General features: G+C 36.5%; 2 protein-coding genes across 3 annotated transcripts in view; both read left to right on the forward strand.

Moving 5' to 3' along the window:
• Nucleotides 1-10,244, forward strand: part of LOC107596743 (syndecan-2-A-like) — a gene marked incomplete at its 3' end in the record, with an annotated part of 27,178 nt that extends 16,934 nt beyond the window's left edge. Inside the window, exons 2-5 of the mRNA XM_016287540.1 lie at nucleotides 4,791-4,902; nucleotides 8,592-8,773; nucleotides 9,094-9,226; nucleotides 10,075-10,244. Coding sequence (XP_016143026.1) covers nucleotides 4,791-4,902; nucleotides 8,592-8,773; nucleotides 9,094-9,226; nucleotides 10,075-10,244 — 597 coding nt within the window. The remainder of the gene's footprint in view (nucleotides 1-4,790; nucleotides 4,903-8,591; nucleotides 8,774-9,093; nucleotides 9,227-10,074) is intronic.
• Nucleotides 10,245-12,574: 2,330 nt separating this feature from the next.
• Nucleotides 12,575-26,995, forward strand: part of LOC107596697 (carboxypeptidase Q) — an 82,571-nt gene continuing 68,150 nt past the window's right edge. For both annotated transcript variants that reach the window (XR_001610394.1, XM_016287494.1), the window contains exons 1-4: nucleotides 12,575-12,765; nucleotides 13,313-13,763; nucleotides 13,836-14,043; nucleotides 15,792-15,999. Coding sequence is in view for 1 of the 2 variants with exons in the window: in XM_016287494.1 (XP_016142980.1) it covers nucleotides 13,313-13,763; nucleotides 13,836-14,043; nucleotides 15,792-15,999 (867 nt within the window). In the remaining variant the exon portion in view is untranslated. The remainder of the gene's footprint in view (nucleotides 12,766-13,312; nucleotides 13,764-13,835; nucleotides 14,044-15,791; nucleotides 16,000-26,995) is intronic.

Consider the following 26,995-nt stretch of genomic DNA (forward strand, 5'->3'; position numbering starts at 1 on the left):
TGTTTTGCTTCATTTTAATAAAGTGATAAAGACTTGAGTAAAAGCAATGCCGAACAAGTCTATAGCACTTTATACAAAAGATTGCTTTAAAAGCAGCTTTACAGTGTTAAACATGAAAAATGTATGTCTGTATTGCTTTCAATTAGAATTACAACTTTAGTTTATACAATGAAGCAGTTCTCCAGCAAACTTTTTCTAGAAAGTTCACTTTGGCAGTTGTCACACCAGTTCCTTCTTCAATTTGCTTGGGCTATAACGAGGCCTTCACATGTATTTAAAATGCAAAGATAATTAGTTATTATTACACCATCTGATATATTATTGAAACACAGTACAGTACAGTTTGTAAGTTGAAGTAGCCACACTGACAATTGTAGGTTGTTTATTTTTGTATGACTTAACCGTAGATTTTCATTTTTAATGGTTAAAACTAACATTAGAGATTTAGAACATAAAGAGCTGCTTTTCAGTCCATACTGAGTCTGTCCATGGATATACCACTCATTCTACAAGATGTTGTTGACTTGAGAGAAATGGCTTATGGAAAATAGCTGCATTTACATTTGCTAGCTCAGTAATGGCATAAACACATAAAACGTGACACAGAGAACACGTAAGAGTGTGAGGGAAGCCTGACTAGACTTAATTAATCAGGATTTCACAGGGTGTGGAAACCGACAGAGCCACCTGGAGAACTGGCACTAGCATTTAGCTTCTGTCACTGTCATTCTCTATGTGAAGGACAAATGAAGTCATATTAAAAGCATATTAAATTACAATATAGGTGTAGACATTTTAATGCTGGCACGGACAGCATTCTAATTTCCTGGCCTGGTTGCTTCCTGTCTTTGAATTATTCACCTCATTTTCGGTCGGCAGTAAATGTTTTCCTTTTATGTACTTTAGACCTCCGCTTGCCAAATTCAGTATATGTGTCAGTGCGTTCTCTCTGCTTTCAACTCTGCGACTTGGCAGCTGCCTACAGCTGGCTGGACACTGTGTGGAACATACGAGTTGGTGACGGTGTGCTGAGAGAGAGAGACACGGTGTGCTTGGCAAGGCTGTTTGAGTGAGAAGAGTGAGCTGGTTGTGAGTTTCAGAGTTTCCTGTCCAGCTGTATCATTGGCACAGGCTGAAAGAGAAGGACTCAGACCCTCGCACAATACAGCACTTGTGTTGCAGTCCGGGAACTCAGGAATGTGGCTCTCACCTTCATATGGCTGACAGGAGTTTGTTTTGGAATGAGAAATATTATCCAACACACTCTTACCTCGCTCGCTCACTCCTTCGCTTTTCCTCACTAACGTCTCTCTCGCTCTTTCATGGCTGTCCTCAAAGTAAAGAAAATACAATGACTTCAGCCTGAAATCTGAGATCTGACTGCTCCACCTGCAGTAAATTCTTTCAGTTCGTGACTTTTTAGTCCCTTCATCCCGTTAGCAATTTTGACTGAAGCTCTTCCGAGCATTCCCATTCAATTAAACGCTAGGAATTTCTAGAGGCCTTCCTAAATCACTTTAGCCATTCATTAAAGCCAGTTTTCATGAAACACATGGGTGTGAAAATCGCAGGGATCGAAATCGTTCTCGCTGGAAAGCGGATTAAGCAACAGAGACTCTCAATTTCATATGAGAGAAAAACAAGGAAAAATGTATGTCGTAATTATTTTAGGATTTGATACTGGTGGTTAAGTTTGACCTTTAAAAAATATAAATGTGCTATTTTTATGAATAAAATGTTCCTTATGCTCTTGCAATTTTACTTTTGTACCTTCTTTACACGTATTGTATTAGATATTTAGTGTTATTAGCTAAAATAGGCATGACTACTAGTGTTATTGCTCATACTTAAAGTCGCAATGTAACAGAAGTAACAAAGTATCTTCCATATTGTAGTGTAAATTCGATTGGAACAGATTTTTAAAAATAAAGATTCCAAAAGTGATTCTAACGTTTTTGGCACAGATGCCATAGTAAAACCATTTTTGGTTCCCCAAAGAAGCTTTTAGTGAACAGTTTTTAAAAGAACCTTTTTTTCTTGGTGTGAAGAACATTTCAGTAATCTAAAGAACCTTTTTCCACAATGAAGAACTTGCAATTGAAAGGTTCCATGGATATTAAAGTTTTTCATGGAACGGTAGATGCCATTAAAATAACATTTATTTTTAAGAGCGAGTGTTTGGTGGGGACTTGGTTCTATAAACATTGGTTATTGATTGGATAAAGGTAAATTAATAAGACAAATTCCATTTAATGCCAACTTAAAGTTGAAAGTTAATTTGTTCGCATTCCACTTTTGTTCACATGACATAATTTGCATCATCAGCACAGACTTCTACTGGTCTACTAGGTTTTGTGCACACATAACACACTAGAAACCTCTTACCAACACCCTAGCGACCTCCTAGCAACGTACTAAAAACCTGAGCACCTCATCAACAGAGCACGTTAGCAAATGCATAGCACTGCATCCTAGATATCATGGCAGTGACTTTCAGACAAGCTATCTTACCATGTTTAATATTATGTTCTAAATGTGGAATAAAAGAGAAAGAGAAAATGAAATAAAAAAAGTGCTTTCAAAGGTGTACTATGCAGAGACAGTAAAACATAGGTTTTGTAAAATGTGATTCATTTTGAAAATAAAAATGTGCTTAATGTGGTAACATCTGAATGAACTGGAATATGATTCATATCATTGATTCAACTGACAACATTAAGGTACCTCAACAGAAGTAGTTTTTTTAAGGTCAGATCAGGTAAAAAATAGCTCCTAAAGAGATAGTTCACAAAAAAAGGAAAATTCAGTCATCTTTTACTCACCCTTGTGTCGTTTCAAACCTGATTTTCTTTCTTCTGTGGAACCTAAAGGAAGATATTTTGAGAAATGTCTCAGCGTTTTTCTTGTGCATACAGTAGAAGTCAATGGGGTCCAATCTTGCTTGGTTCTCAGCATTCTTTAAAATGTTTCTTTTGTGTTCTGCTGAAGAAAGAAAGTCATGTTTGGAACAATGTGAGGGTGAGTAAATGATGAGAGGATTTTTATTTTGAGTGAACTAACTGGATCAGGTAGAAATAGCTCCTTGCTGCCTGTCCTACACATTTTACTAAGTAGGAAGACATCAAGGTGCATTCAAATCCACTGTTTGTGGATCCTGTCTATAAAAAAATGCTGCTTTTTGTTTTTCATTGACTCTCCATTCCTGGACATAAGCATTGTTGACATTAAATATTCGCAGATATGTCTAAAGCTCACATGAATGTGTTCTAGATCATTTGAGATGCCATTACGTTGCCTTTGAAGTCTGTCTGAAACCAATTTGCTTAGGAACCTTTATACAAAAACACTGGCTGTCTAGTCATTGACTGTCTGGACAGCTGCCTTAGGTTTCATACTCAGCCCTTATGTCACTCAAGTTCAATTATTGTAAGCTGTCGAGGTTAAACAGGGTTTTTGTATCCCGTCTTCCTGTGTGTTCTCTGTCACGATGAGCAATGACACCTAATGAAAGCCTTTGCTTTGTGAGGAGACTGTGAAAAATGTGAAGAGTCAAACAGAGGCTGATGTATGTTTGAGATGTCCTGAGCAGGACCCATGGCTGATCACAGGCTCTGGCTCTTCTATGGCTTTATTTAGTCTTCCATTGGCTTTCAAGTCCCGTTTAATCTCCCCCTCAGCGCCTCTGAAAACAGCACCCGCTCCAGCCTCCTGTTATTGTACAGGCTTTGAATCCAACCCCTTCGTTCTTTCTGGGTTTTTATCCTGCATGAGTGACCACTATAAAATTGAACCTTATCACCTGAGTGCCATTATTTATCATCCGGGTGAATAGGAGGATTCAGATTGCACACAAAGGTGCTTGGAGTATTATCCAATCTCATTGTCGGATCCATTGGCGCTCTTGTAGACTTTAATCAAATACACACACATATACAGACAATATCAGTGCTTCATTTCATTGTTTGCCCTCCACAATATAAGAAATACAATCACACACAGGTGCACAAAGCATGGCCGGCTGTTTTTGTGACTGGTCCTGCTTGTGGCGCATTGTGATTTGCTGAAGGGTTAATATGGATGGAAAAGATCAGAGACGGCTGAGGCCGAGCGAGCATGAATGGTGAGGTCTGTGGGAGATGACAAGGTCACTGGAGGATGTGATACCAACACGGTGAAAAAGAAAGGGTCATAGGTTTTGGAAATAGTCATTGGTCCATCTGCCCCTCTATCTTGACAACAATGATAGCCTCTTGCATTTGTTTGCTAGACCGTGGCTGTCCGTTTACACCCCCCTCAACCTTGAAGTATTACTTCAGAGCGATAAACCTTTTGTTACCTCCACAATGTGTGGAGAAATGACAGATGCTGACTTTTAGATTGGTTTCTTAGCACCGTTTTAGTGGGTCAGAGAGCTTTCAGAGAGTTTTCTCCTGAGGAAGAGAATCAAACATTACTTTCCTTTAAGGTAGTTTCCAGGGAAACAGAAGTGGGAGGAACCTTGGGCAGGCGTATTTGTTGTTTATGTCTTCAGCATAAAACAAAATCAGCCAGGATTTTCTTCAGTGTTGTGTTTGGAAATGGAAAGAAAAGTTTTGTTTGATATGTTAATAATGGTACTTAAGTGGTGTACATTTCTTTCTTTCTTTTTTTTTGTAACTGTGAAGATATGTATAGGAATGGCTAAATATTTTTCTTTGAAGAAAGCTCACTAGCTCACTAGAATTTCAAACATTTTCAGATGAAATTAGATGTTTTGGCTCTGAATGTTCTGCTTGTGTTTACCTGTGTAGGTACTGGTCTCTGGTCAGTCCCCTGCCTCAACTGATGACATCTATTTGGATGACCAGCAGTCTGGTGACTACCCTTTAGATGATGATGACTTCACTTCTGGTTCAGGATCAGGTAAGGATTGTTTATATCAGTTCAGTTGATTCTAAAATTGCCCATATTAGTACTATCACTATTCTGAGGCAGCCCAGATCATCAGATATACAAAAACCCTGAGCCATGCCAGCCTAAGGCCTTGATTCTTCCTCAAAGTCCACACTTTGAAGATAAAATGGCCCTAATGTAGGGTAGTAGTCTGCTTTGGACCCTTCTGAAACCTAAAATGACAAATGGGACATCATAAATAAAAAAGACTCACTGGACTCTAGCATGCGACCGTACACACTAAGTGTAAACCCATGGAACAGCTGTTTTGGCTTGGTCTAGGAAGTAGCCATCTGTAGGCAATCCAATCAAAACTGCATAGAAATGACCTGGCAACCACCTAGAACACCCTTGCAGTGTGCCAGCACCTAAAAAATGGAAAAGTCTGGGCTAGTTAGAGTAGTAATGTTTATTTTATAATTATTAAAGACAAATTATGCTATTACATGCTATTAAAACCGCAATTTTGGACATTTTCTCAGTCGTCTTACTAGTGCATCATTGAGTTATGGACTTTTAGTAGAGCACCTCGTCACCTCATTACCAATTAATTTATGGACTAGAAAATCATTTAATTAAGTATTTATAATCAACCCACAGAGCCAGTTTTGTTGTGTCTAAAGGTTGTGTAATATTTTGGTAATAGAAGGGCTGCTAGGTGGTTGCTAGACAATGCTGCCCACCCTGTGAGCGGACAGATGTTTCACCTGCAGTCAAACGCGGTCAGCCAAGACCACCATGGTCACTCAGCAGATGTCTTCTCCATACAGAAACTCTGCATTATTAATAAGTAATTTCTCTACCTCTTACTGCTGTACCACAGTGCCTTGTACCTGGCACAATTACAGTGCAAAATGGAGAGAACGGTTGAAATATTTATACATTTTATATATTTCATCTGTCTCTCTTGGAAACACTTTAAGTACAATAGTGCTGATCGTGCATTCCCATTCTCTATGGTTATATTTATACAGAACTCAAAGTCCAAGAAAGAGGGAAGATTGGAACATTTAAACTAAAGCTCAGGCCACTGGGATGCCATTATAGTCCCATCAGACCATAACGTCATAGACGTGCAAACCTCATATTTTCGAAATTGACTTACAAATGAATAGTTGCATAATCAGTCTCGAGAGAACCCTGTACGATCAGGCTGGTTTCAGGTTTACCAGACGTGTTGCTTAGGGGCCATTCAAACAGAATGCATTTTTGCATTTAAAAAAGTGAGATGGAGGGTATTGGAAAGAAAATAACACAAGGTCTAGAGATGCTTTTTTAAACTGTTTTTAACGTGATCGCTGTGTTTTTCGAATGTGCGAAACGCTGCAAAATATGCATAGTGCGACCACAATGGTCAGACATGTTCATCTGGAGCATGTAAAATCAGCACAGAATAACACAAAAACACATTCTGTGTGAATAGATATTAACATAAAACCTGTTCTTGTGTTCAAAACATTCCGACGAAGCTAAAGATACGGCAAAAAATATAGGCTTATAAGATATTTAACCAATATCGTACAAACAAGTGCTGACAAAAAATAAGCATGGCTGTACACACAGTATTGCCAGTGACTTTGCTCTGCCAATAAAAATAGTTCCAAATTAAGCCACGGCAGAATTAACTGTTGTGCATCCCGAGCAATAGACAATAGTTTCGTTTCTGAATGAAATGGTTGAGAGAATTATTCAGTGACTCTCTCATGAAAACAATCACTTATGTTCAAACTGCACAATTTTCAAAGTTGTCGGATCACCATTATTTTCACACTGCACGACTGGCTGGGGTAGCATTCACATTGTACGATGGATCGGCGACAAGAGGTTACACACTGCATGACTTTATAATAGAAGGATCAGCGACAACCAAACGCACAACCAAACACACGCGAGAAATAACGCAAGATCACACGTGAGATCAGAGTTCTTGCACAAGACTGGAAATGTTATTAAAATGGTAGCCAGCAAGAAGTTTGTGATACAAATGATCTGTACACTGATTTGCAGGGAAAAGGTGAAAAAGAAAAAAAGATTATGGAGGAGGAATTTGGGGGAGCGGGGATCTAGGATTGCTGAAATTTTAGTCTATAACTTCTCCCCAAACTTCCCGCTGCCCTGTATCTTGCTCTCTCGTTGGCTGTAGGTCATCGCCGATGTATTTTTCAGTCACAACACATTTCACGCAGCAGGATTTTAAATCGCCTTCAGGTTCAGATATTTAGCATGCCAAATATTTCACAGGCATCGGCGATGCGTCGGCAATTCTCTCAGATCGCATCTTTGGTAATTCACACTGTGTGATTGTCATTCACATGAATGAGCACCGATTTGCCTCCGATTTTGGGCATTTGTTGTGTTGTGGCATTTCACAAAACCTGTCGGCGAGTGAAAATCGGGGCTAACTAAAAAAAAAAAGTCAATATACAATATGAAAAAAAAAGAAAATTAGTTTGTTCATGAATGAATCAATGCTTTTGAGCTAGGCTGTGTTACACTTCACTTTTCGACCCACACTCGCACCTTAAGCACTTTGTTTTGTGGTCCAGGGAATCTCTGCTGCCATTTTGAAGTGCGTTTCACTTTGTGAAGTTGACGAGGGAAATTTATATGGACAGACCCTTGACCCCTCGATTTTGACAGAGGGAGCAAGTCTGCTTCATATGTACTGTACACTTCAGGCCACTCCATATACAACAATGCAACTCGATTGTGATGTCACCACAGATTGCATTTAATTTACCCCCACCCCAAACAACTCTATGATATATAAATTATTTTTTAAATATTTAAAACAGCCGAAACATATCTATATACATACAGAATGCTGCATCATACAAATCTGTAAAGTAAAAAAAAAGTAAATAATTAATCAACTTAATCATCCATAGGCAATTAGGACCTTCCAATTCAGCCTATTGCAAGGGTTCCACCAGTAGTGGGAACTCGTGCAGTGTAATCAGTGACGTACATCCGAGACATAGGGAAGTTAGCGAGAGAACAGCATAAAAAAACGAAGTGGAATGCAACCCTAGTTAGTTGAGTAAATGATTCCAATGACTCGCTCATAAAGAGTCACTTGTTGCTACCTTCTGGCATTTCAGAATCAGAATCAGAATGAGCTTTATTGCCAGGTATGTTTACACATACGAGGAATTTGTTTTCGTGAATTTAAGTGTAACCTGCAGAAAGAGTACATTTGAAATCCTCACAAAATGTAATATAATATAATATATTATGTGACCCTGGACCACAAAACCAGTCTTAAGTCGCACGGGTATATTTGTAGCAATATCCAACAATACATTGTATGGGTCAAAATCATCGATTTTTCTTTTTTGCCAAAAATCATTAGGATATTAAGTAAAGATCGTGTTCCTTGAAGAAATTTTGTAAATGTCCTACCGTAAATATATCAAAACTTGATACATTTTTGTAAATATATCACACACACATATAAAAATTAGTAATATGCATTGCTAAGGACTTTATTTGGACAACTTTAAAGGCAATTTTCTCAATATTTTGATTTTTTTGCACCCTCAGATTCCAGATTTTCAAATAGTTGTATTTCGGCCATATATTGTCCTATCCTAACAAACCATACATCAATGGAAAGCTTATTTATTCAACTCATATCTTTATTTCTCATGTCTCTTTAGGTTCAAGTGACACAGGTGATGATGAAGACACTTCCACGGTAATTGTGCGGTACCCAGAATTCAAAGAAGGGTCTACTCAGCAGCCTGTCTACAGCAGCAGCCCCAGCTCAGAGTCCTCCATTTCCAAAGAGATGGACAAAATCAGCATAGACCCATTCATTGATTCAGAGCCAGAACCAGAGGTGCGGTTGCTAGCCCATTTCAGTCATACTGATTCTGACACTATCAAAGCTTTTGCTGACTCCCGCTGCTCCGAAAACCTGCACAGCCTGCAAAACTGTGACAACTTGTGATACTTTTGATATTGCCGCTTTTTGATGCTTACACTGACCTGCTGTCTCTCACAGTTTTACTGAACATTACTATTATGTTGGATCCTTCAATCTTGTTATTAAATCTCTTCACTTTTTCCAACACTATCTACAAGCTCAATTGTTTTTTGTGTCAGCAATTTCGATGTTAAGCTGTCTTTCTTTCTCTGCCTCTCTCACTGTTTTTTTAGATCTCTGGCTATCAGACAGAAAAGCCCCAGGTCACTGTTGAAGCCACCAGCTCACCGAGTGTTGTACAAGATGCTGACCCGCTTCATGAGGTTCGCACAGAAAATCTCTTCCAAAGGACAGAAGTGCTGGCAGGTATGTTCAAAATGAACAGCATACAAGAGTGTTTCTTCAATTAGGGGAACTTTTTAGTCCCCTGTTAAGATTTTAAAGGAAAAAAATGCTTAAAAAATTTAATTTCTTATTTTTTATTACTTTTTCATTTTGTGGAGTATTGATATTTACAAATCAAGAAAATTCTACTTTGTAAATTTTTTTAGTTTTAAAGTTTTAGTATTACTTTTTTTTATTTATTTAATATTTATGTATACAAATTTACCATTTTTTTGTTTTTTTCCCCCAAAAAAGTTTACATTTGGTTATGATGGAAATTATAAGTGATGAGGTGCATATTTCTGCAAAAGCAGCAGAGTGCCAGTTTAAAGGCTAGAAATATACTTAACTGAAAATTTTCACATTTACATAATTAAAATTCATAAATATTGACCAATTTGGCCATTTTTTTTTATTTTTTATAATGGACTGCTAGTTGACTTGTTGTGTTAGAAAGTTCAAGGCATATCCATTTTGTGTGTGTGTGTGTGTGTAAAATAATAATAATAGTATTTTTAAACGTCAAATAGAATAAAACATAATTACAAGATATTCAAGGTTGATCAAGGACAAAATCAAATCTTTATCCCAGTACATAAATAAAAGATTTTTCTCAAAATTACCCATGATTTTTGATTTATTTTTTAATAAATTCTATAAGCTGACAAACCATTGTTGTCTCTCTGTCAAATTTCTCTAATATTTTATTTCATTTACATCTGTAAGTTTTCGTTGAAGCATTTGAATATGATGTGTACTTGAATATGATTTGAGATATTATTTCAAACCATATGAATTTTTTTGATATGGTGTCATTTTTCTTGGTGCAGCGGTTATAGCCGGCGGAGTGATTGGCTTCCTGTTTGCCATCTTCCTCATCCTCCTTCTGGTGTACCGTATGAGAAAGAAGGACGAGGGGAGCTACGACCTTGGAGAGCGCAAGCATCCCAACTCAGCCTATCAGAAGGCTCCGAGTAAAGAGTTCTACGCCACAACCCCCCCCCCTCCAAAAGAAAGGGGGGGGAGCAACGGGGGGGTTTTTTTTTTTTTTTTTTTTTTTTTACGGGGAACCTGTACTTATTTAAAAATGTAACAAAATAAGTAATTTTGCTTCACAAAGCCAACCGGGGCTTGTATTTTCTTTTTTGGAATCAAAAACGTCAAAGATTGTTTCTCTATGGGTTTTGAAAACAGTTGTTGTCAGTGTATGAAGGTAAATCATTGCTCACAGGTTTTAGTCATTGACTACTTTGTAACAGTAGAAGAACATTTTATTAAAGAACAAGACAATTCCGGAATGTAAATCCTGGGTTATATTTGATACCTTTAATTTCCCACTGATTACATTTCAGTAACTTATCTCAGTGTGGATTTGATCAGTAACTTCATTTTCATCTCATCATTTTTGTAAAGGGTTTTTCTCCCTTGGCTTGTGCCATTCTGTTCTTCAGTCAAAATGAATGTGTGTACTTCCGTCTGGCCGATATCATTCAAAGATCACAGAATTATTCAGAATGTTTATATGTATTTCATGTTTCTAATGTAGTTGGTACAGTGTTAAGTCCCTAAAAGTTCAAATTCTACTTTGCCTGAAGCCAAGAACACATTGCTCTCTACCTGTACTACTTTATTCTCTCTCTTTTCATGTAAACACTCATGCAGGGTAAAGTCTCTTAGAAAAATCAGTTGTACTTGACTGAAAGTCTGCGACGTCACCATTCATAGCACTGCAGTAATTTACTTAAATTATTACAATTACTTTAACCATTATGCAAGTTTGCATTGCACAAAAAAAGCACATCAAGGTCAAGAATGTTTTGTTTTTTCACAGAACTATTTGATACCCACTTACCCAATGCTTGGAAGGAAAAAAATGGTTCATTAGAATAAGATATGGATTTTTTTTCACACGAATTCAGTCTTCATTATGAACAAGTGGAAGAGTCCAGTAATGAATCTTCCATGACAGGTTAACATCATTTACCCAGTATAAGTCGTCAGTATTACTGATTTTTACGCCCACACTGTTCTCAATCAACACATTCCCAACGTTCACTGTTGACTGGAACCCTAATGAAGGCCATTTTTCTTTATTTCATAATATTATCCCTCACGCGGAAGCAGCTTTTGCAAAGATTTCTCCTATGTTTCTGACTCAAGCATATTCTGCTGAATGTCTCTGACCTTCCAAAGACTCGAACAGTGTTGTTAACAGTGAAGGTGATTAATAACATGAATCACATCTGCTCATTTTTACTCTTCTTTTCATGTGTATTTCCATCGTTTCTTTTAAAGACCTGACCATTTAGAGTCAATGACGTCTCTGTATATGTTAATATACAATAATTTATAGAATATAATTATTTATATACTACATATTATATGTAATATGTTAGTTAAAAACAATCTATGAAAATGTATATTCACAAATGTTTTAGAAGCCCTTGAAGTGCCTACTGTTCTGAAACAGTTCTACAGGGATTTGAGGACATTTGTGCATCGGAATGATGTTAAAAGCTGGAACTGGAGAAATGTGATGAGTGGTAATGTCACAGAAACAGTATTGTATTTCATAAAAAAACACTACTGAATAAACATTTTCTCATGGTATTTTAATTACGTTTCTTGTGCATCGACATATGCACCTCTCTTTGGAGATTACTCTCAACTTGTTTAATCACTGTGTGTGTATGAATATGTACATAATGAATCAATATGCATGCCAAGTGGCTCTCAACTCTCTCTTTGGACCATCAAACACAAGCTGTGGTGGAAATGTAACTCCTCCAATGAAGATTGCTCTGGGATTTGTCCATAGATGTTAAATCTCTGACAGGAAAATGTATTAAACGCACAAGTTGCCACAAAGGCTGTCTCTGAAAGAATCTCACACTTATTAGTCAGGACACCTGTCCACAAACTGCAGAAAAGATATGCATAAACATGTTTATAGTTATTCATAAATGTGTTGGTTTTTTGATGTTGTTTTAGCTTTAGCAAATTTGATTTGGTTTTCGAAGCTGTAATGTCAAACCAAACCATTTGGGAGGAATTGTATTGCAAAAAAATATATAAATATAGCCTAATAATTATATAGCAAAATTTCACAAAAGAGTCCAGTAGTCCATACTACTGTCATTCGCGTTTATCTCGTAAAATAGTTGTCAAATATTAGGCTATTTAGTAAGAGCAGTAGCCTAAAGCCTGTCTTATTTGATTTGATAATAATAATAGGCTAATACATCTTATGGAAATGCCTATGGATTAAAAAAAGGTTTTCATCTTGGTTAGCCTAACACATTTAGCCTACACCCTGATCTATAAATTAATACAGTAAACCATACATTTTTTAAACCGCCGTGTGTTTTTACAACGTAAAATGTTAACCATCTGCTTCATAAGAACTGCAACGGTTCATGAAATATCGTTGTGAAAGCTGTCTCGTGTTGACTACTAAACGCGTTTTGTCTGATTGTCCCTTGGAGCTTGCCGTAGCCACATGAGCGCCCAATGTTTTCAAGGTATGTACAGTGTACTTTCATTATGAATCATGCCGGTAAATTATTTATAATTTTTAATACATTGCTATTTAAATCACGCATTTAAGTATTTTAATAGCTTTTCTCAAAAACCAAGAATAAGCCACTATGTCGTCTAATATCTTTTGCAAAATAGCAAACGGTTTGTTGCGTTTTTAGATTTCGTAAAACCAGCTGTGCTTGAAAGTACTGTATTATTATTATTATTATTAATACTGTATGTGCCAACATGAGCAAGTGATCAAATAAATGGCAGTAGCTTACATGTTTGGGCTTCAATGTATAACATGTTTTCATATCAAGAACGACCAGGAAAAAAACAATGTTGAAAACAGTTCCAGGAAACAATTTATGACCAGTTAAACTGCATTACTGCCATAACAGAAATGTGTGTGTGCATATATATATATATATATATATTAAAACATTATTTGAAGTAATATTTAACTATATGATAAATGCCAAATATTCCTTTTTTTTTTTTAAACAGAAATGTTCGACTTTTTACCCCCTGTCATGTGCTTTTCAGATGGCTTGCAGTAAAAGCAGGTGTCTAAACTCCATTAGTCAGGTGCTTCTGACTCTTCTTATACTTCGCTGTCTACTGTGTCACTCCAGGCCTCACTGTTATGACAGTAAACCGCTTTCAGAAATATCCAAAGAGATTTTTAAGTACTCTGACATCGCTCAGCGAATCATAAACCTAGCAGTATATGGCAAGGCTCAGAACCGTTCCTATGAGAGGCTGGCTGAGTTCACTGACACTGTTGGAAACAGAGTCAGTGGCTCTAAGAACCTAGACCTGGCCATTAAGTACATGTACAATGCCCTGACACGGGACGGACTGGAGAATGTGCATCTAGAGCAAGTGAAGATCCCTCACTGGGTGCGGGGGGAGGAGAGCGCGGTGATGCTTCTACCGAGAAACCACACTTTAGCCATACTCGGGCTTGGTAGTAGTGTTGGAACTCCTCTAGGAGGTTAGTAGTCACTATTCATCTTTTAAATACCTGCACCTGCAAATATCTAACCAGCTTATATTCTTCTGGCAGGTATAGAGGCAGAGGTAATGGTGGTGGAGTCTTTTGAAGAGCTCAAAAAGAGAGCGAGTGAGGCTAAAGGGAAAATCGTTGTGTATAACCAGCCGTTTGTCAGCTATGGGGAGACCGTAGCCTATCGGGCTTCAGGGGCCTCAGAGGCTGCTAAAGTTGGAGCCGTGGCTTCACTTATCCGTTCAGTAACTCCGTTCTCCATCAACAGGTCAGAACCATCACACTGTTGAATTAAAAGGACTGCTATTGTAAACTAAACTAAAACTGGCTATTAACAGAAATTTGAATATAAAGTTGTCAACAAAAGTGGGGAAAAAAAGTCTTTAAAGATGAGACTCCAGAGATAATTAGTTTCTCAAAAAATAAATAAATAAATGTAAAAATAAATAAAGAAAAAATAATAAGTACATAAATAATTATAATAATACTGAAAAAAATAAAAAAAACACTACCAGAGTTTGGGATAATTACAATTTGACATGCGTGCATACATAAATAAATAAAAAAACACTACCAGTTTAACGTTTGGAATAGGTTTTTAACAAAGTGTCTTAAGCTCACCAAGGTTCCATTTATTTAATCTAAAATACAGTAAAACGGTAATATTGTGAAATATTATTAGAGTTTAAAATGCAGTTTTCTATTTGAATGGATTTTCAAATTTAAGTTATTCCTATGATGGCAAAGCTGAATTTTCCGCAGCCATTACTTCCAATCATCAGTGTCACATGGTCCTTCAGAAATCATTCTAATATTTGGTGCTTTCTTATTATTATCAATGCTGAAACCAGTTGTGCTGTTAATATTTTGTGGAAAATGTGATACACTATCATTCAAAAGTTAAATAAGAATTAAGTATAAAGTGTATATGTGACCCTGGAGCACAAAACCAGTCTTAAGTCGCTGGGGTATATTTGTAGCAATAGCCAAAAATACATTGTATTGGTCGAAATTATAGATTTTTCTTTTATGCCAAAAATCATTAGGATATTAAGTAAAGGTCATTTTCCATGAAGATATTTAGTAAATTTCTTACCGTAAATATATCAAAACTTAATTTTTGATTAGTAATATGCATAATATCCATAAAAACTTCATTTGATCAACTTTAAAGGTGATTTTCTCAATATATTCCAGATTTTCAAATAGCTGTATCTCACAAACCATACATCAATGAAAAGCTTATTCATTCAGCTTTCAGATGATGTATAAATCTCAATTTCAAAAAAATTGACCCTTATGACTGGTTTTGTGGTCCAGGGTCATATATAACAATTAATGGTAACACTTTAGAATAGGGAACACTTACTCACTATTAACTATGACTTTTCCCTCAATAAATTCCTAATTTGTTGCTTATAAATAGTTAGTAAGGTAGTTGTTAAGTTTAGGTATTTGGTAGGATTGGGGATCTAGAATAAGGTAATGTAGAATAAGGCATTAATATGTGCTTAATTAGTACTAATAAATGGCTAATATTCTAGTAATATGCATGCTAATAAGCAACTAGTTAAGAGACCCTAAAATGAAGTGTTACCGAATTAATTAATACTTTTATCTAGTAGGATGCATTAAATTGATCCAAAGTGACAGTAAAGCAATTTATGATGTTACAAATATATTAAAAACATTCATATTTCAAATACGTGCTATTCTTTTAAACTTTCTATTCATCAAAGAATTCTGACAAAAGAAATGTAACATGGTTTCCACTAAAATATTAAGCAGAAAAAACTGTTTTCAACATTGATAATAATAAGAACCATTATTAAAAATTTAGCACTATTAATAATTGATGATACTTGCTGAAAATTCAGATTTGCCATCGAAGGCTTAAATTGCATTAAAAAAAACCTTTTAATTATTCTGAACTTTTGACCAGTAATGTATATTACAATATGTATTATATAAAAAGCAAATTTCTGAGTTTTAACACACTCATGGTGTTGTTTTCAGCCCCCACACTGGCTGGCAGTGGTACCAGCCTGGAGTGCCTCAGATCCCCACTGCCTGCATCACTGTCGAGGATGCCCAGATGATGGCCAGGATGGCCCGCAGAGGCCAGAGGATTGTGGTGCGTCTGACTATGGGGGCCCAAACACTGCCAGATGTTGACTCCTACAACACTGTGGCTGAAATCACAGGAAGCAAGCATCCTGAACAGGTAGGTGAATTTAAATAAGGAAGGAATGGGAAGTCGTGGCCTAATGGTTAGAGAGTCGGACTCGTAATCCATAGGTTGCGGGTTCGAGTCTCGTACCGGCAGGGATTGTAGGTGGGGGGAGTGAATGTACAGTGCTCTCTCCCACCTTCAATACCACGACTGAGGTGCCCTTGAGCAAGGCACCGAACCCCCAACTGCTCCCCGGGCGCCGCAGCAAAAAATGGCGGCCCCCCGCTCTGGGTGTGTGTGTTCACTGCTGTGTGTGTGGATGGGATAAATGCAGAGCACTAATTCCAAGTATGGGTCACCATACTTGGCCACATGTCATGTCACTTTATAAGCTATGTTGTACTGATCTCACAAAAGAATCCTTGCTAGTATTACAAAGATTTTACAACTCTTGTAAATACAGTACAGCTTGTTTTCCTTCCAGACTAATTGTCACCGAAAGTTAACATGAAATCACATTTTAAGCCCATTTTACTTACACAATAAGATGCAATTCAGCGTGAACTGTGATATTCAGTGAGGGAAAAATTTAGGACTTTATCCATTGGGAAATTACTGGCTTTACACCATGCTTTTAAAGACATTTAATGATAATATCCTTGCAGTTATTACTAACGCCTTACAACTGGCTGTTGACTTATGCACTCTTGTAAGCCCTATGTACAGCTTGTTTTCCTTCAAGACCGATTTTCAGCGCATTTTACTTTTACATAATAAAATGCATTTCAGGGTGAAATGTGATATTCATTGAGAAAAAAAACGTAGGAGTTGAATTTATCCATTGGAAAATTATTGGCTTATTCCAAGCCAGTTTTAAAAACAGTTCCTAAATAGCTGTTTGACTATTGGTTAATATTAGCCAATTGCCTGCATGGCCTAGATGATGTCAGTCAAAAACGAAAGTTGGTTTACAAGTTGAGCAAGTTATTTATTTTGTAGAAAGATATTAAAGACATTTATTTTTTATTTATTCATTTATTTATTTTGGAATAACTTGCACTAATGAATAACATGCAGTAAGACCAGGATTTATTTAGAAAGTAAACAGGCTTCATTTTGATCTGATTCATTTTGCATTAAAAAAAAGTGAAATTGGTTACAAGGTGCACATTGGGTCAGTTATTGCATTCCCTAGGAATCAAACCAATGACCTTGGTGTTATTAGCTTTGTGGTGGAAAACACTGTGTCTCATCAAGTAATAATTGCGATAATTATTTGTATTTATATGCAAGTGAAATTCTTGCAAAAATGTTGGCTATTTCACTACACGTGTACATGTATGAATTTGTTCTTAACTTAGTCCTAGAGTAATGTATATGAGGTTTTTTAAATGAGCGACCTTGAGTTAGTAATCTACATAAAACACGGCCAAACTGTATACATATATGGGATTTTTCCCTTTTGTCACTCTCAGCAAACACTTTCACACAGCAAGATCCTCAAGCAATGCCATGTGTGCCATTCTAAAAAAACTAAAAACAAAAAAAACCACCTAGACCCAATAAACACTTTTTATACAGACCTCTCATTAGCCAGTGTGTATCTGCATCACACATTTTCACACTTTGTATAAAATCCAACCTCAACATGTTTAAAAGGCCACCCGAAATATATAATTTTTGTACTGCTTTCAGTTGTTTCTAGATTTTTACATTTTGAATAAATGTTTTGTTTAATGCAAAAATGCGTTATGTACAAACCACCCAAATACAACCACCTCTACAAACTACCAAACTACCAAATACAAACTGCGGTGTCCTCTGCCGATTCCCTACAGCTATGACAAGCCACACAGTGGTCATTCTGACATTTGTTTGCATTGCTGCTCTGCAGGACATCAGGGAACCAATTACAGAGATCTGCTTCTTCTTAATGCTTGTTTATGGAAAGGAATCTGTTAGTCAGGAGTCAGAGGAATAAGGTATCTACAGCCTTAGCCCCAATTATAGACAGTATAGAAGATTTCTCAGCTGCCCAAATAACATGGCAGCCCCTTTGACTGATCATCATGCATCTGTCCAGCATCCATTGCCAGCTTATATCTAATTAGAGACTTGTTAGGGAAAGTTTTCTACTCCTATTAGTGTGCTGCCCTCTCTGTCAGTTCCACAGCCATGCGTTATATTTTCAGCACTCTTCCCTGTTAATGTCTTCTGTGGGAGGTGGTGAAAGATTCAGTGTGATTAAGTGTGAAGGGAAAAAGAACCATTCTGCAGTCTTAAATTTTAATAGAAGCGTTCAGCTCGAGTGGTCTGTTATCCCTCACACTCGGATGCATGACCACAGCCACGTAAGAGACAGAGAGAAATAATGATCTGAGGATTTTTTGTTCAATAGAAAGTTCAAAAGAACAGCGTTTAGCCTACTTGAATCTGTTGTAAGATTATAATGTCATTTCTGATCAATTGAATGCATCCTTTACTGAATAGAAGTATTGTTATTATTATTATTTAAAGCTTAATGGTGTAGGTGATTTACATGGAAGTCAATATGAAATGTTATTTTACTTTCATAATGTTACATATTTTTAGGTGAAGTGGGATATTTAATGAGAAAAACATGGTAACTGGGGCTTGGTTTTATCCAAAGGGCATTGCTTGGAATGTGAAAAGTAGGCATTGCTTACCAAAAGAGGGTGGTAGGAGGAGAAGAGGTGTAAAGTAGGAGGGCTTTGTGAAGACAGCCGACAGGGAAAGTCAAGTTAGGAAGGGCATATGCATATATATATATATATATATATATATATATATATATATATATATATATATATATATATATACACACATATACACACACACAGTGTAAATTAAAAAATAAAATAAATAAATATATATTGATGAAAAGTTATAAAAAACATTTTTTTTTCTTTTAGAATGTCATGCACCAGTGAATTGTTCACAATAAGCCCAGGAATGTGTACCGTGCAAGTAAATAGGGTCAATTTTCATTTCATGTTGACTTCAATTTATTTGCCCTTGAAGCACAATGCCAAAAAGGCCTAAGCCGTATGTCTTTTTGATATCAAGTAATGGATTTCTTTCTTTCTTTCTTTTTTTTACATCTTAATGAGAGCAAAACGGAGATTATTGTGTTTGGGCCTTCAGGCGCTTCAGGCAGCTCTGATTGTGACTTAGGAGATTTGGACTTCTATGTTAAACCTTCTGTGAAAAACGTGTGAGTTATTTTTGATTCTGCACTCAAATTTGATAAACAGATAAATGCTGTAGTTAAATCCAGTTGTTGTTGTTGTTTTTCAATTAAGATTGCTATTTGCCTTTTAAGGCGGAGTATTTTTTTAACCTTTTGCAGAGTTCAAGAGAGTTATTTGTTTGATCTCAACTTGACTATTGCAATTCTCTTTATATTGGATTATGTCAATCTAATATCAGTTGTTTTCAAATGGCTCAAAATGCTGCAAGACTTCTGACTGGCACCCGGAAATTTGATCCTATCTCCCCTATATGATATCCTTTGCACTGGCCGCCGGTCTGTTACAAAATCGATTCTAAAATTTGACTTTTTAAAGCTCTAACCGGATCAGCACCTAACCATCTCTCTGACCTTTTGAATCTGCATCTGTTAGATTTCTGAATTCATCTGAGCAAAGATTGTTGATGGTCCCAAGATTTCCCAAGATGGTCCCAGGGTTCCCTCAGATTATTTCAATCTGAATCTGAATTTAAATCTAAGTTAAAAACCTGTCTTTTTATCCAGGCTTATAAGGTTGAATCACTAGTAGAGTTCCCTTTCAGTCGGTCACTCTCGACGTCACGTCGGAGGACCGACGAATTGGGATCTCGCTTAGAGGGACCAATCTACTTCGAGTGTAAACTAAACGAGCCAATGCGTATTGGCATGCGATTATTGCATCCAGCTGCTGCTGATCACAGCGTGAGTATAAGTAGGCAGCAGGTGCAGCGCATATTCAGCTTTTCGCTTCGGAGCCGAGCGGTTCTATCGTTCTGCTCCTGACCTTCTGCAGTAGTGATAAACTACAGTCAAGCACGCTCTTCGGTGGGCTCTTGTGCTGGTGGACGGCGCTTCAGCGGCGGTGGTTTTCCCATGTCGAGTGGGTCTCCTCCTCTCATTGTGTTGTGGTCTATATAAATATACACACACTCACACTTTATGTTTTTGATGACTACTTTAGTACGGTTTGTACAGCACTGTTGCTTTTATTGTGCTTTCTAAATAAATAAGTTTGTTCTAGGTTTCCTCCAACCTATTTAAAGCCATATACTCTGTTTATGGTGAATGTTAGTTTGTGTAGGTGGTTTTAGCTTCCTGTCTGTCACAGATCTGGTGTGTTTTCGCTCAGCCTGTTGAGTTTTGATTTCCACCATCTGCAGAAACCGAGACCCTGATGACGTTGATTAGGGCCCCTGAGTGTGTGTATGTGTGTTTGACAGAGAGAGAGGGCTGAGAGCTACAAGTGACGGTTTTGGTGTTTGTGTGTGCGTGGGTCGCTGAGATTGAAGGCAGCCATAACGATAGCATGACAGGTTGTGTGTTCACATGTCTGCCTAATGCCTGACTGTAGGGGAAACATTTTTACTTGGTATTTAAAAAAGCTCTCCCACACACATTGTGTTGCTGCCCACACTATGAGCAGCTTATACTCACTGATTTCTCATTAAAAAAATTAATTGCTAAAAGAGAAACATCTGACATTATACACATATCATATTGTGCCCTTTAACAAGACACTTAGGGGATAAGTGTGTTGTACGTCATATTGGACAAGACATAATTGACAGCTAACCAAGAATGAGTGAGTTCCCCACTAAAGAGCTTCTCTAGTTATAGGATAACAGCATTTGGGACTCATGGAAGGCATGTATACTTAGTGTTCATTTAAATGAAGAAAAACTCCTAGGTGTTCCATCCTGTATAAAAGATCACTTTTCAAATCAATAAACAAACCGTTAACTCTAGGCAATACACTTTGGCACATGAGTCAAAGACATCTCTTTTTTTTGTCCAGATCTATAAATTTGATTAATTATTACATTTAATTCTATTAAATTTTGAATTGTAGTTTTATTTACTTTCATTCTATATATTTTATTAAAAACAAATTATTATTTTAGTAAAGTCAAAATTCTCAGGGTGGTACAACTGTTTGTCAAAGTGTACATATGTTGCAACATTTGTCATATGTTGCTGTTATGCTAAAAAAAACAACAACACAGGAAATTATATCATAGACCCCTGCAGATTCTCATGACTGTGTGTAAAGGTCAGCAAGTCTCTTAAAATGTCAGACCAGTTGATTTTTTTATGACAAGACAAGGTTAGTTCAGGTTGTAAAATGTCATGTGGTGCAATGAATTATTAATGTAGGTGTTAGTAAAACAATATTTAATAACTTTTTGAAAATAATGATTAACGTGTAGACTCACTTGTTTTTATATCCTTTTTCTTAATAGTTACACCACATGACACTGTCCCTCATAAATACCTGCAAAGATTGAAGTATTATACCTGCAATTTTGTAGATATTGTGTGAGTCTGTGTGTGTGTGTATGTTTGTGTACTGGTATTTATATGCTACAGGTACATTATGTCCCCACAAGGATAGTAATACTAGTAAATTTTGATCTTGTGGGGACAGTTTTTTTTGGTCCCTATGGGGAAATCAGCTTATAAATTATACAGAATGAAGTATCTTGAAAATGTAAATATGCAGAAAGTTTTGTGTGAGGGGTAGATTAAGATTTAGGGTTGGGTTAGGGTAATGGGATAGAACAGTGGTTCTCAAAGTGTGGTACAAGTACCACTACTGATACTCTAGTGGTACACAGAGGAATCACTAAATTAAATATAAATTAATGTTAAAACACAATACATTTTTAATTTAATCTTTATTTGAGTAAAGTTATTATTTTTTTTTACATTTAAATACAGTACAGTTTTTATTTAACTTTAAGGTACAACACATTTGAATTTAATAATTATTTAAGTTTTTTAATTACCTGTATGTACAGTGCAGTGTTAGTGTTCAAACTGTGTATTTACAGTGTTAAAGTGGGTGCCAACAATAAATATTCTTAATAGGAATAAAACTGCCTCGTTTTTGAACTGTGCAGAGCTGTAGCTGAATAGTTAGGCCTACTACGCTACTGTATTTTAATGTCGGTCATTATGGTGGTACTTGGAGAGCCAAATATTTTCTGAGGCGGTACTTGGTATAAAAAGTCTGAGAACCACTGGGATAGAAAATACAGTTTGTTCGGCATAACAACCATTACGCCTATGGAATGTCCCCATAATTATAGGAATACCAGTTTGTGTGTGTGTGTGAGTGCACACACAAGCGATTAGTCTTTTCACCTTTTTCATGGAAAAGCACTGCTCAGTTTTTTCAAAACAATTTAAAAGTCAAGTTCCACATACGGTACAGCCCTTTTACCAAACAAATGTCTTTATTTTTTGTGTAAATTGTGGTAAATGGAATATTGGTGATTCTGTTCACCTGTCTCTATGCCACCATTGCTGTCACTGAATTGTACATTCTAAATGACAACACACTTGCAATGTCTTGCCAAAAACTGACAGTCACATAGTTATGAATCACTGTGCCTGTACCACTATAGTTAGGAAGTCAATCCTGCAACCGTGTTGTTGTGTAGGATGTTTCCTGGGGTTACGCCGTGTCACGGCCCATTCTGTTTTAATTAGCGTTGATGCATTACACAGCATTCCATTGTGCTGTATTGCACTGCACTGTGTCATAATGTTGTCCTGGGTTGCCCCATGTTGTCTGGGTGTAGCTGGTCCTGTCTGCAGTAATTACACATCCAGTGTCATCCTCCCCCAGAGTGGCAAAGTTGGAACAGGCCTTAGAAAAGAGCTAGTTCATTAAATGTGTCCATGGTTTGGCTGCCTGAAGCAGTAGAACATATACTTTTACATCCTGATCTAGCAAGAGTGGGGGTCTATGGTCAAATGAAATGGTTCATTTTCAAATCAAGCACAGGAAACTTGAGTAATAATTTCTGCAGACTATTAAAATGTTAAAATATATTACAATTTTGGTTTAAATACCACTTAGCTGATAAATGTTATGGTCAATAACTGATAAATGGCCAACATTAATTCTATATTATTAAGGCTAATTGAATTAAAACTCATACATTAAAAGTTAAAATAACAGTAATAAACAGTACAAGTAAATTCTCTGTCATTATTGTTATAGTTGTAGTGTATTTGGAATTGCTACAAATTAATTTTTATTATAGTTATCATCATTGTTGTGAACAGTTTTTAGGGTTTATAATGTACACTATGAAAAATGGATATTCATTTTGAGATTACATTTGACCCTCTGGTGCTGCTCGCATGATGGTCAAAAATATCAGGGATTGTATGGTACAAAATTATATTTATGGAATAGTTGTGATCTGTTTATTACATGTTAACCACTTTTTGAGCATAGACTTGAAATTGACATTTCAGAAATCTTTAATGCTTTGGAGCACAGACTTTGGACATTTGGAATCTGGACATTTGGACTCTTTTTTTAAAGAAGACACGTGGCAGATTATTGCTGAGGTGAAAAAAAGAGAAAATTATAGATGTTTGTTTATTATGATCAAAAAAGCACAAAAATACTGTTTTTAAATGTCATATGAAATATATATTTTCCAAAACATGCTTTACTCTAAAACTTAAGAAAATCAAACTATTTGTGTTCCAAATTTGAGGTTGATATCAAAAAAAAAAAAAGAGCTTTCGGTAAGATAAACATGTAAAAAAAACGTTTTGGCTAAAAGGAATTCCTTTCCAAAGTGGGAAATTTTAAATGCGAACAGTACACGTGTCACTGTTTATTTTATTTTATTTATTTATTTATTTTTTTCAGGACTGGAACTGGAAATCACTTTTTTGATTATGACAAGTTCAAATCTGATTGGCGGACTTTACACAACTTCCAAAGACAATTAAATAATCAGTACTGATTAGGCAGATATTCTCAGATATTACATTTTTTTTTTCTGCACAACCACTGATACAGATGAGACTGTTGCACAATTATTTATTAAATAGAATTCTTTCCACTGATATTTTCAAATACACATAGCCTTAAACATCACGTTAAAACAAAACAAACTGTGATTTGGTTGCTTTACATGTTGGTGAAGCTATCTCTTCCTGTCTAAATGGGTGGAGCTTGCACACTAAATAAGCAGCAATGTGGACCTGACCTTATGCCACTAGCCAAAGGGTTTCTTTTCTCACATTACTACCTCATGTGAGACTTTCTACCTTATATAACTGCTGTTGCTAAACTAAAAAATGAGCAGTAGGGCAGAAGATATGAATTGTTATGAAGAGACCGGTCTAATGGAGTTGACAGGCATGATGTCAGAAAGCCTAATTGAATTCCCCACTTTGCGAATGTCAGTAGCATTCATACGCATTCAGAATTAGAACGTATTCAAACCCCCCCCCCGGAGCAAAAGAGACGAGATCACCAGTGAAGACATCATAACACAGACTGTGTTTGTTCTACTTTCAGTCTCCTCTTAATCCCAGCAATGCAGTCTCTCTTCTCTGTTTTTCTTTCTTTTGATTCCATCCTCCCACTGCTTTTGATCTCTTTTTGTAATACAACAGATGGTGTCTGTGGTTATGGCTTTTATATTTCCCCAGAAATAACCTTGGAAGGTATCCTCGTCATCCTCATCATCATCAGGCTCAGCATCATCTGTAGTCTGAGAAGAAAAACACAGTTATCTGAATAAACGTCTGAGCTCTGCTTCTAAAAGCAGGCCTACCCCACTGAATTCCATAAAGAGCTTTGAAATGCAACTTTAAATGCGATTCTTTTAAAGTAAGTGCAAGGTTCATTATGAAACATGAAATCTATTACTTAAATCAATCCAATTAATTCCATTCTTAGTTTAAAAAAGAACCGGAGCTGCATTTCAAAGCCGTTCGATTGGCATGGAGATTAGATGTGGTGAAAAGAATAAAAGTCAATGCTTAAAGAACCTTTTTAAAACTGTGAATCAGATTTATTATCTCCAATGAATGTTTAGCATCTGTTCATTATAGCCATCGCCAACTTGCTTTATGGAGATGAATTTTATATTAAAAGATAAATTACACCATGACTTGTACATGTGGTTTAGTATGCCGTTAAAGCTGCTCGAGAAAAATTATCTGCCAAATAAATATAAATATGGAAGCAGTGAGGGATATAATTGCGTGTGGGAAGAATGTAAGTTAGGAATTGAAAGTTTATATATAGGCCGTTTATAAGGGTCTGCTGTTGGCCAGACTGTCAGTGTGTTGAAATGTTGTCTTGTTAAAGGGATAGTTCACCCAAAAATGAAAATTCATATCCATTATTTATTCACCCTCGTGTTGTGTATGGATTTCTTTCTTCCGTGGAACACAAAAGAGCATATTATGAAGAATTGTTCTCATCCTTACAATGAAAGTCAGTGGGGTCAAAAACTTTCATTGTATTGACAAAAAAAAACATTTTCAAAATATCTTTGGTCTTTCACAGAAAAATATAAATTATACAGGTTTGGAATGACATGACAGAATTTTAATTTCTCTTTAATTGGAAATGAGCCTCCTGCTCTGCAGATCCTTGGATTTTTTTCTGCAATATAGATATTCCGTCAGAAAGGCAATTGTTATGTATTTTAACATCTATTATTGACAAATAAATAATGCATTGTCATAAAAAAACAATCAAATGTCCTAGATGCGGTATCATATTGTTTCCCAGAAATAGCAGAGAGTCGGCCATCAGCAACTTTGAAAAGCTGGCCTCAACTAATGCCTGCAATGCACAGTGGCTGGCATCTTGTGGGGTTTACCCTGTCATAGCCATTCATTTCTCCTGCTCCAGGGGCCAGGCTTCTGCCTTATAAATAATGCATTGAGCTGTGATAAAACCTTGTGGCACCCAGAATAGCTGCTTCATACCAGCGAGCAAAGGACGGGGAACTGGAATAGCACACCACATCTACTGTGTTCATGGGCATCTTAACCTTGACTGTTTCCTGTTATTTAACAGCATGAGAAAATTACACAATATTACATTTTTTTTTCAGATAAATGTAGCCTTGATGAGAATTTTTTTAGTTTACACTAAGTGCAAATAGAGTGGGGGAACTATGACGTCGCTTTGTATGCGGATCGGCTGTTAGCATCACACTGGTTCCCTCGACAAAAAGCCAATAGGATTTTTCCATAGGCAAAAAATAAGCTCTGTGTTCAATCATAGTTCATGAAACTTACACATTTTGTACCACATTTCAGCTATCATTTTGTTAGGGAGGGTACACAAAATGTTATTTTATCCTTGCGTCTAGAAAATCCTCAATCTGTATGCTTTCGAACAACTTCATGTGGTCGTTAACATAATTTTAACGTGGCTTTAAGCATTATCGTTAAAGTTTCACGTTCACCGTGACTAAGCCGGTAAATGTGGTGTTTACATGGAATAATCATGAGTTTACCTTATGGTACGAACCCAGAGTCTCCGTATCAGTAGGAAAGCGATAAAATGAGCATCTTCCATCCAAAGACGTGTCGAACAACAATATAAAAAGCGGGAAACTATTAATTGGTTATTCTACAATTAATTGTACTATAAATTATACTACAATTGGAAAATACTGTAAATTGATAAATTGTTCAGTGTGATGACGTTTAATGTCTCCGACAGCGTCTGTAGTCCTATTTAGCAACTTGTTAGCAACCGTATTTTTTAAAGAAACATAACAGTTGGGGTGTAACTGGTGTGTTTTATGTCGTAGAATAAAACGTGAAAGTATCTTAAGCTTGTGTGAACCACGGACCTTATTTTATGGGATTTAACCAAACTCCCATTCAAAAGACCCATTGACTCTGAGACGATGGAACCGGAAGTGCTAAAATGCTAACTCGCTTCCGGGTTTTTGCCTACAAAGTGACATCATAGTTCCACCAACTATGACGACTTCTGCTGCTGAGAAACCC

This window comes from Sinocyclocheilus grahami, unplaced genomic scaffold, assembly GCF_001515645.1.
Source record: "Sinocyclocheilus grahami isolate Dianchi unplaced genomic scaffold, SAMN03320097.WGS_v1.1 scaffold222.1, whole genome shotgun sequence".
Classification (NCBI taxonomy): Eukaryota; Metazoa; Chordata; class Actinopteri; order Cypriniformes; family Cyprinidae; genus Sinocyclocheilus; species Sinocyclocheilus grahami.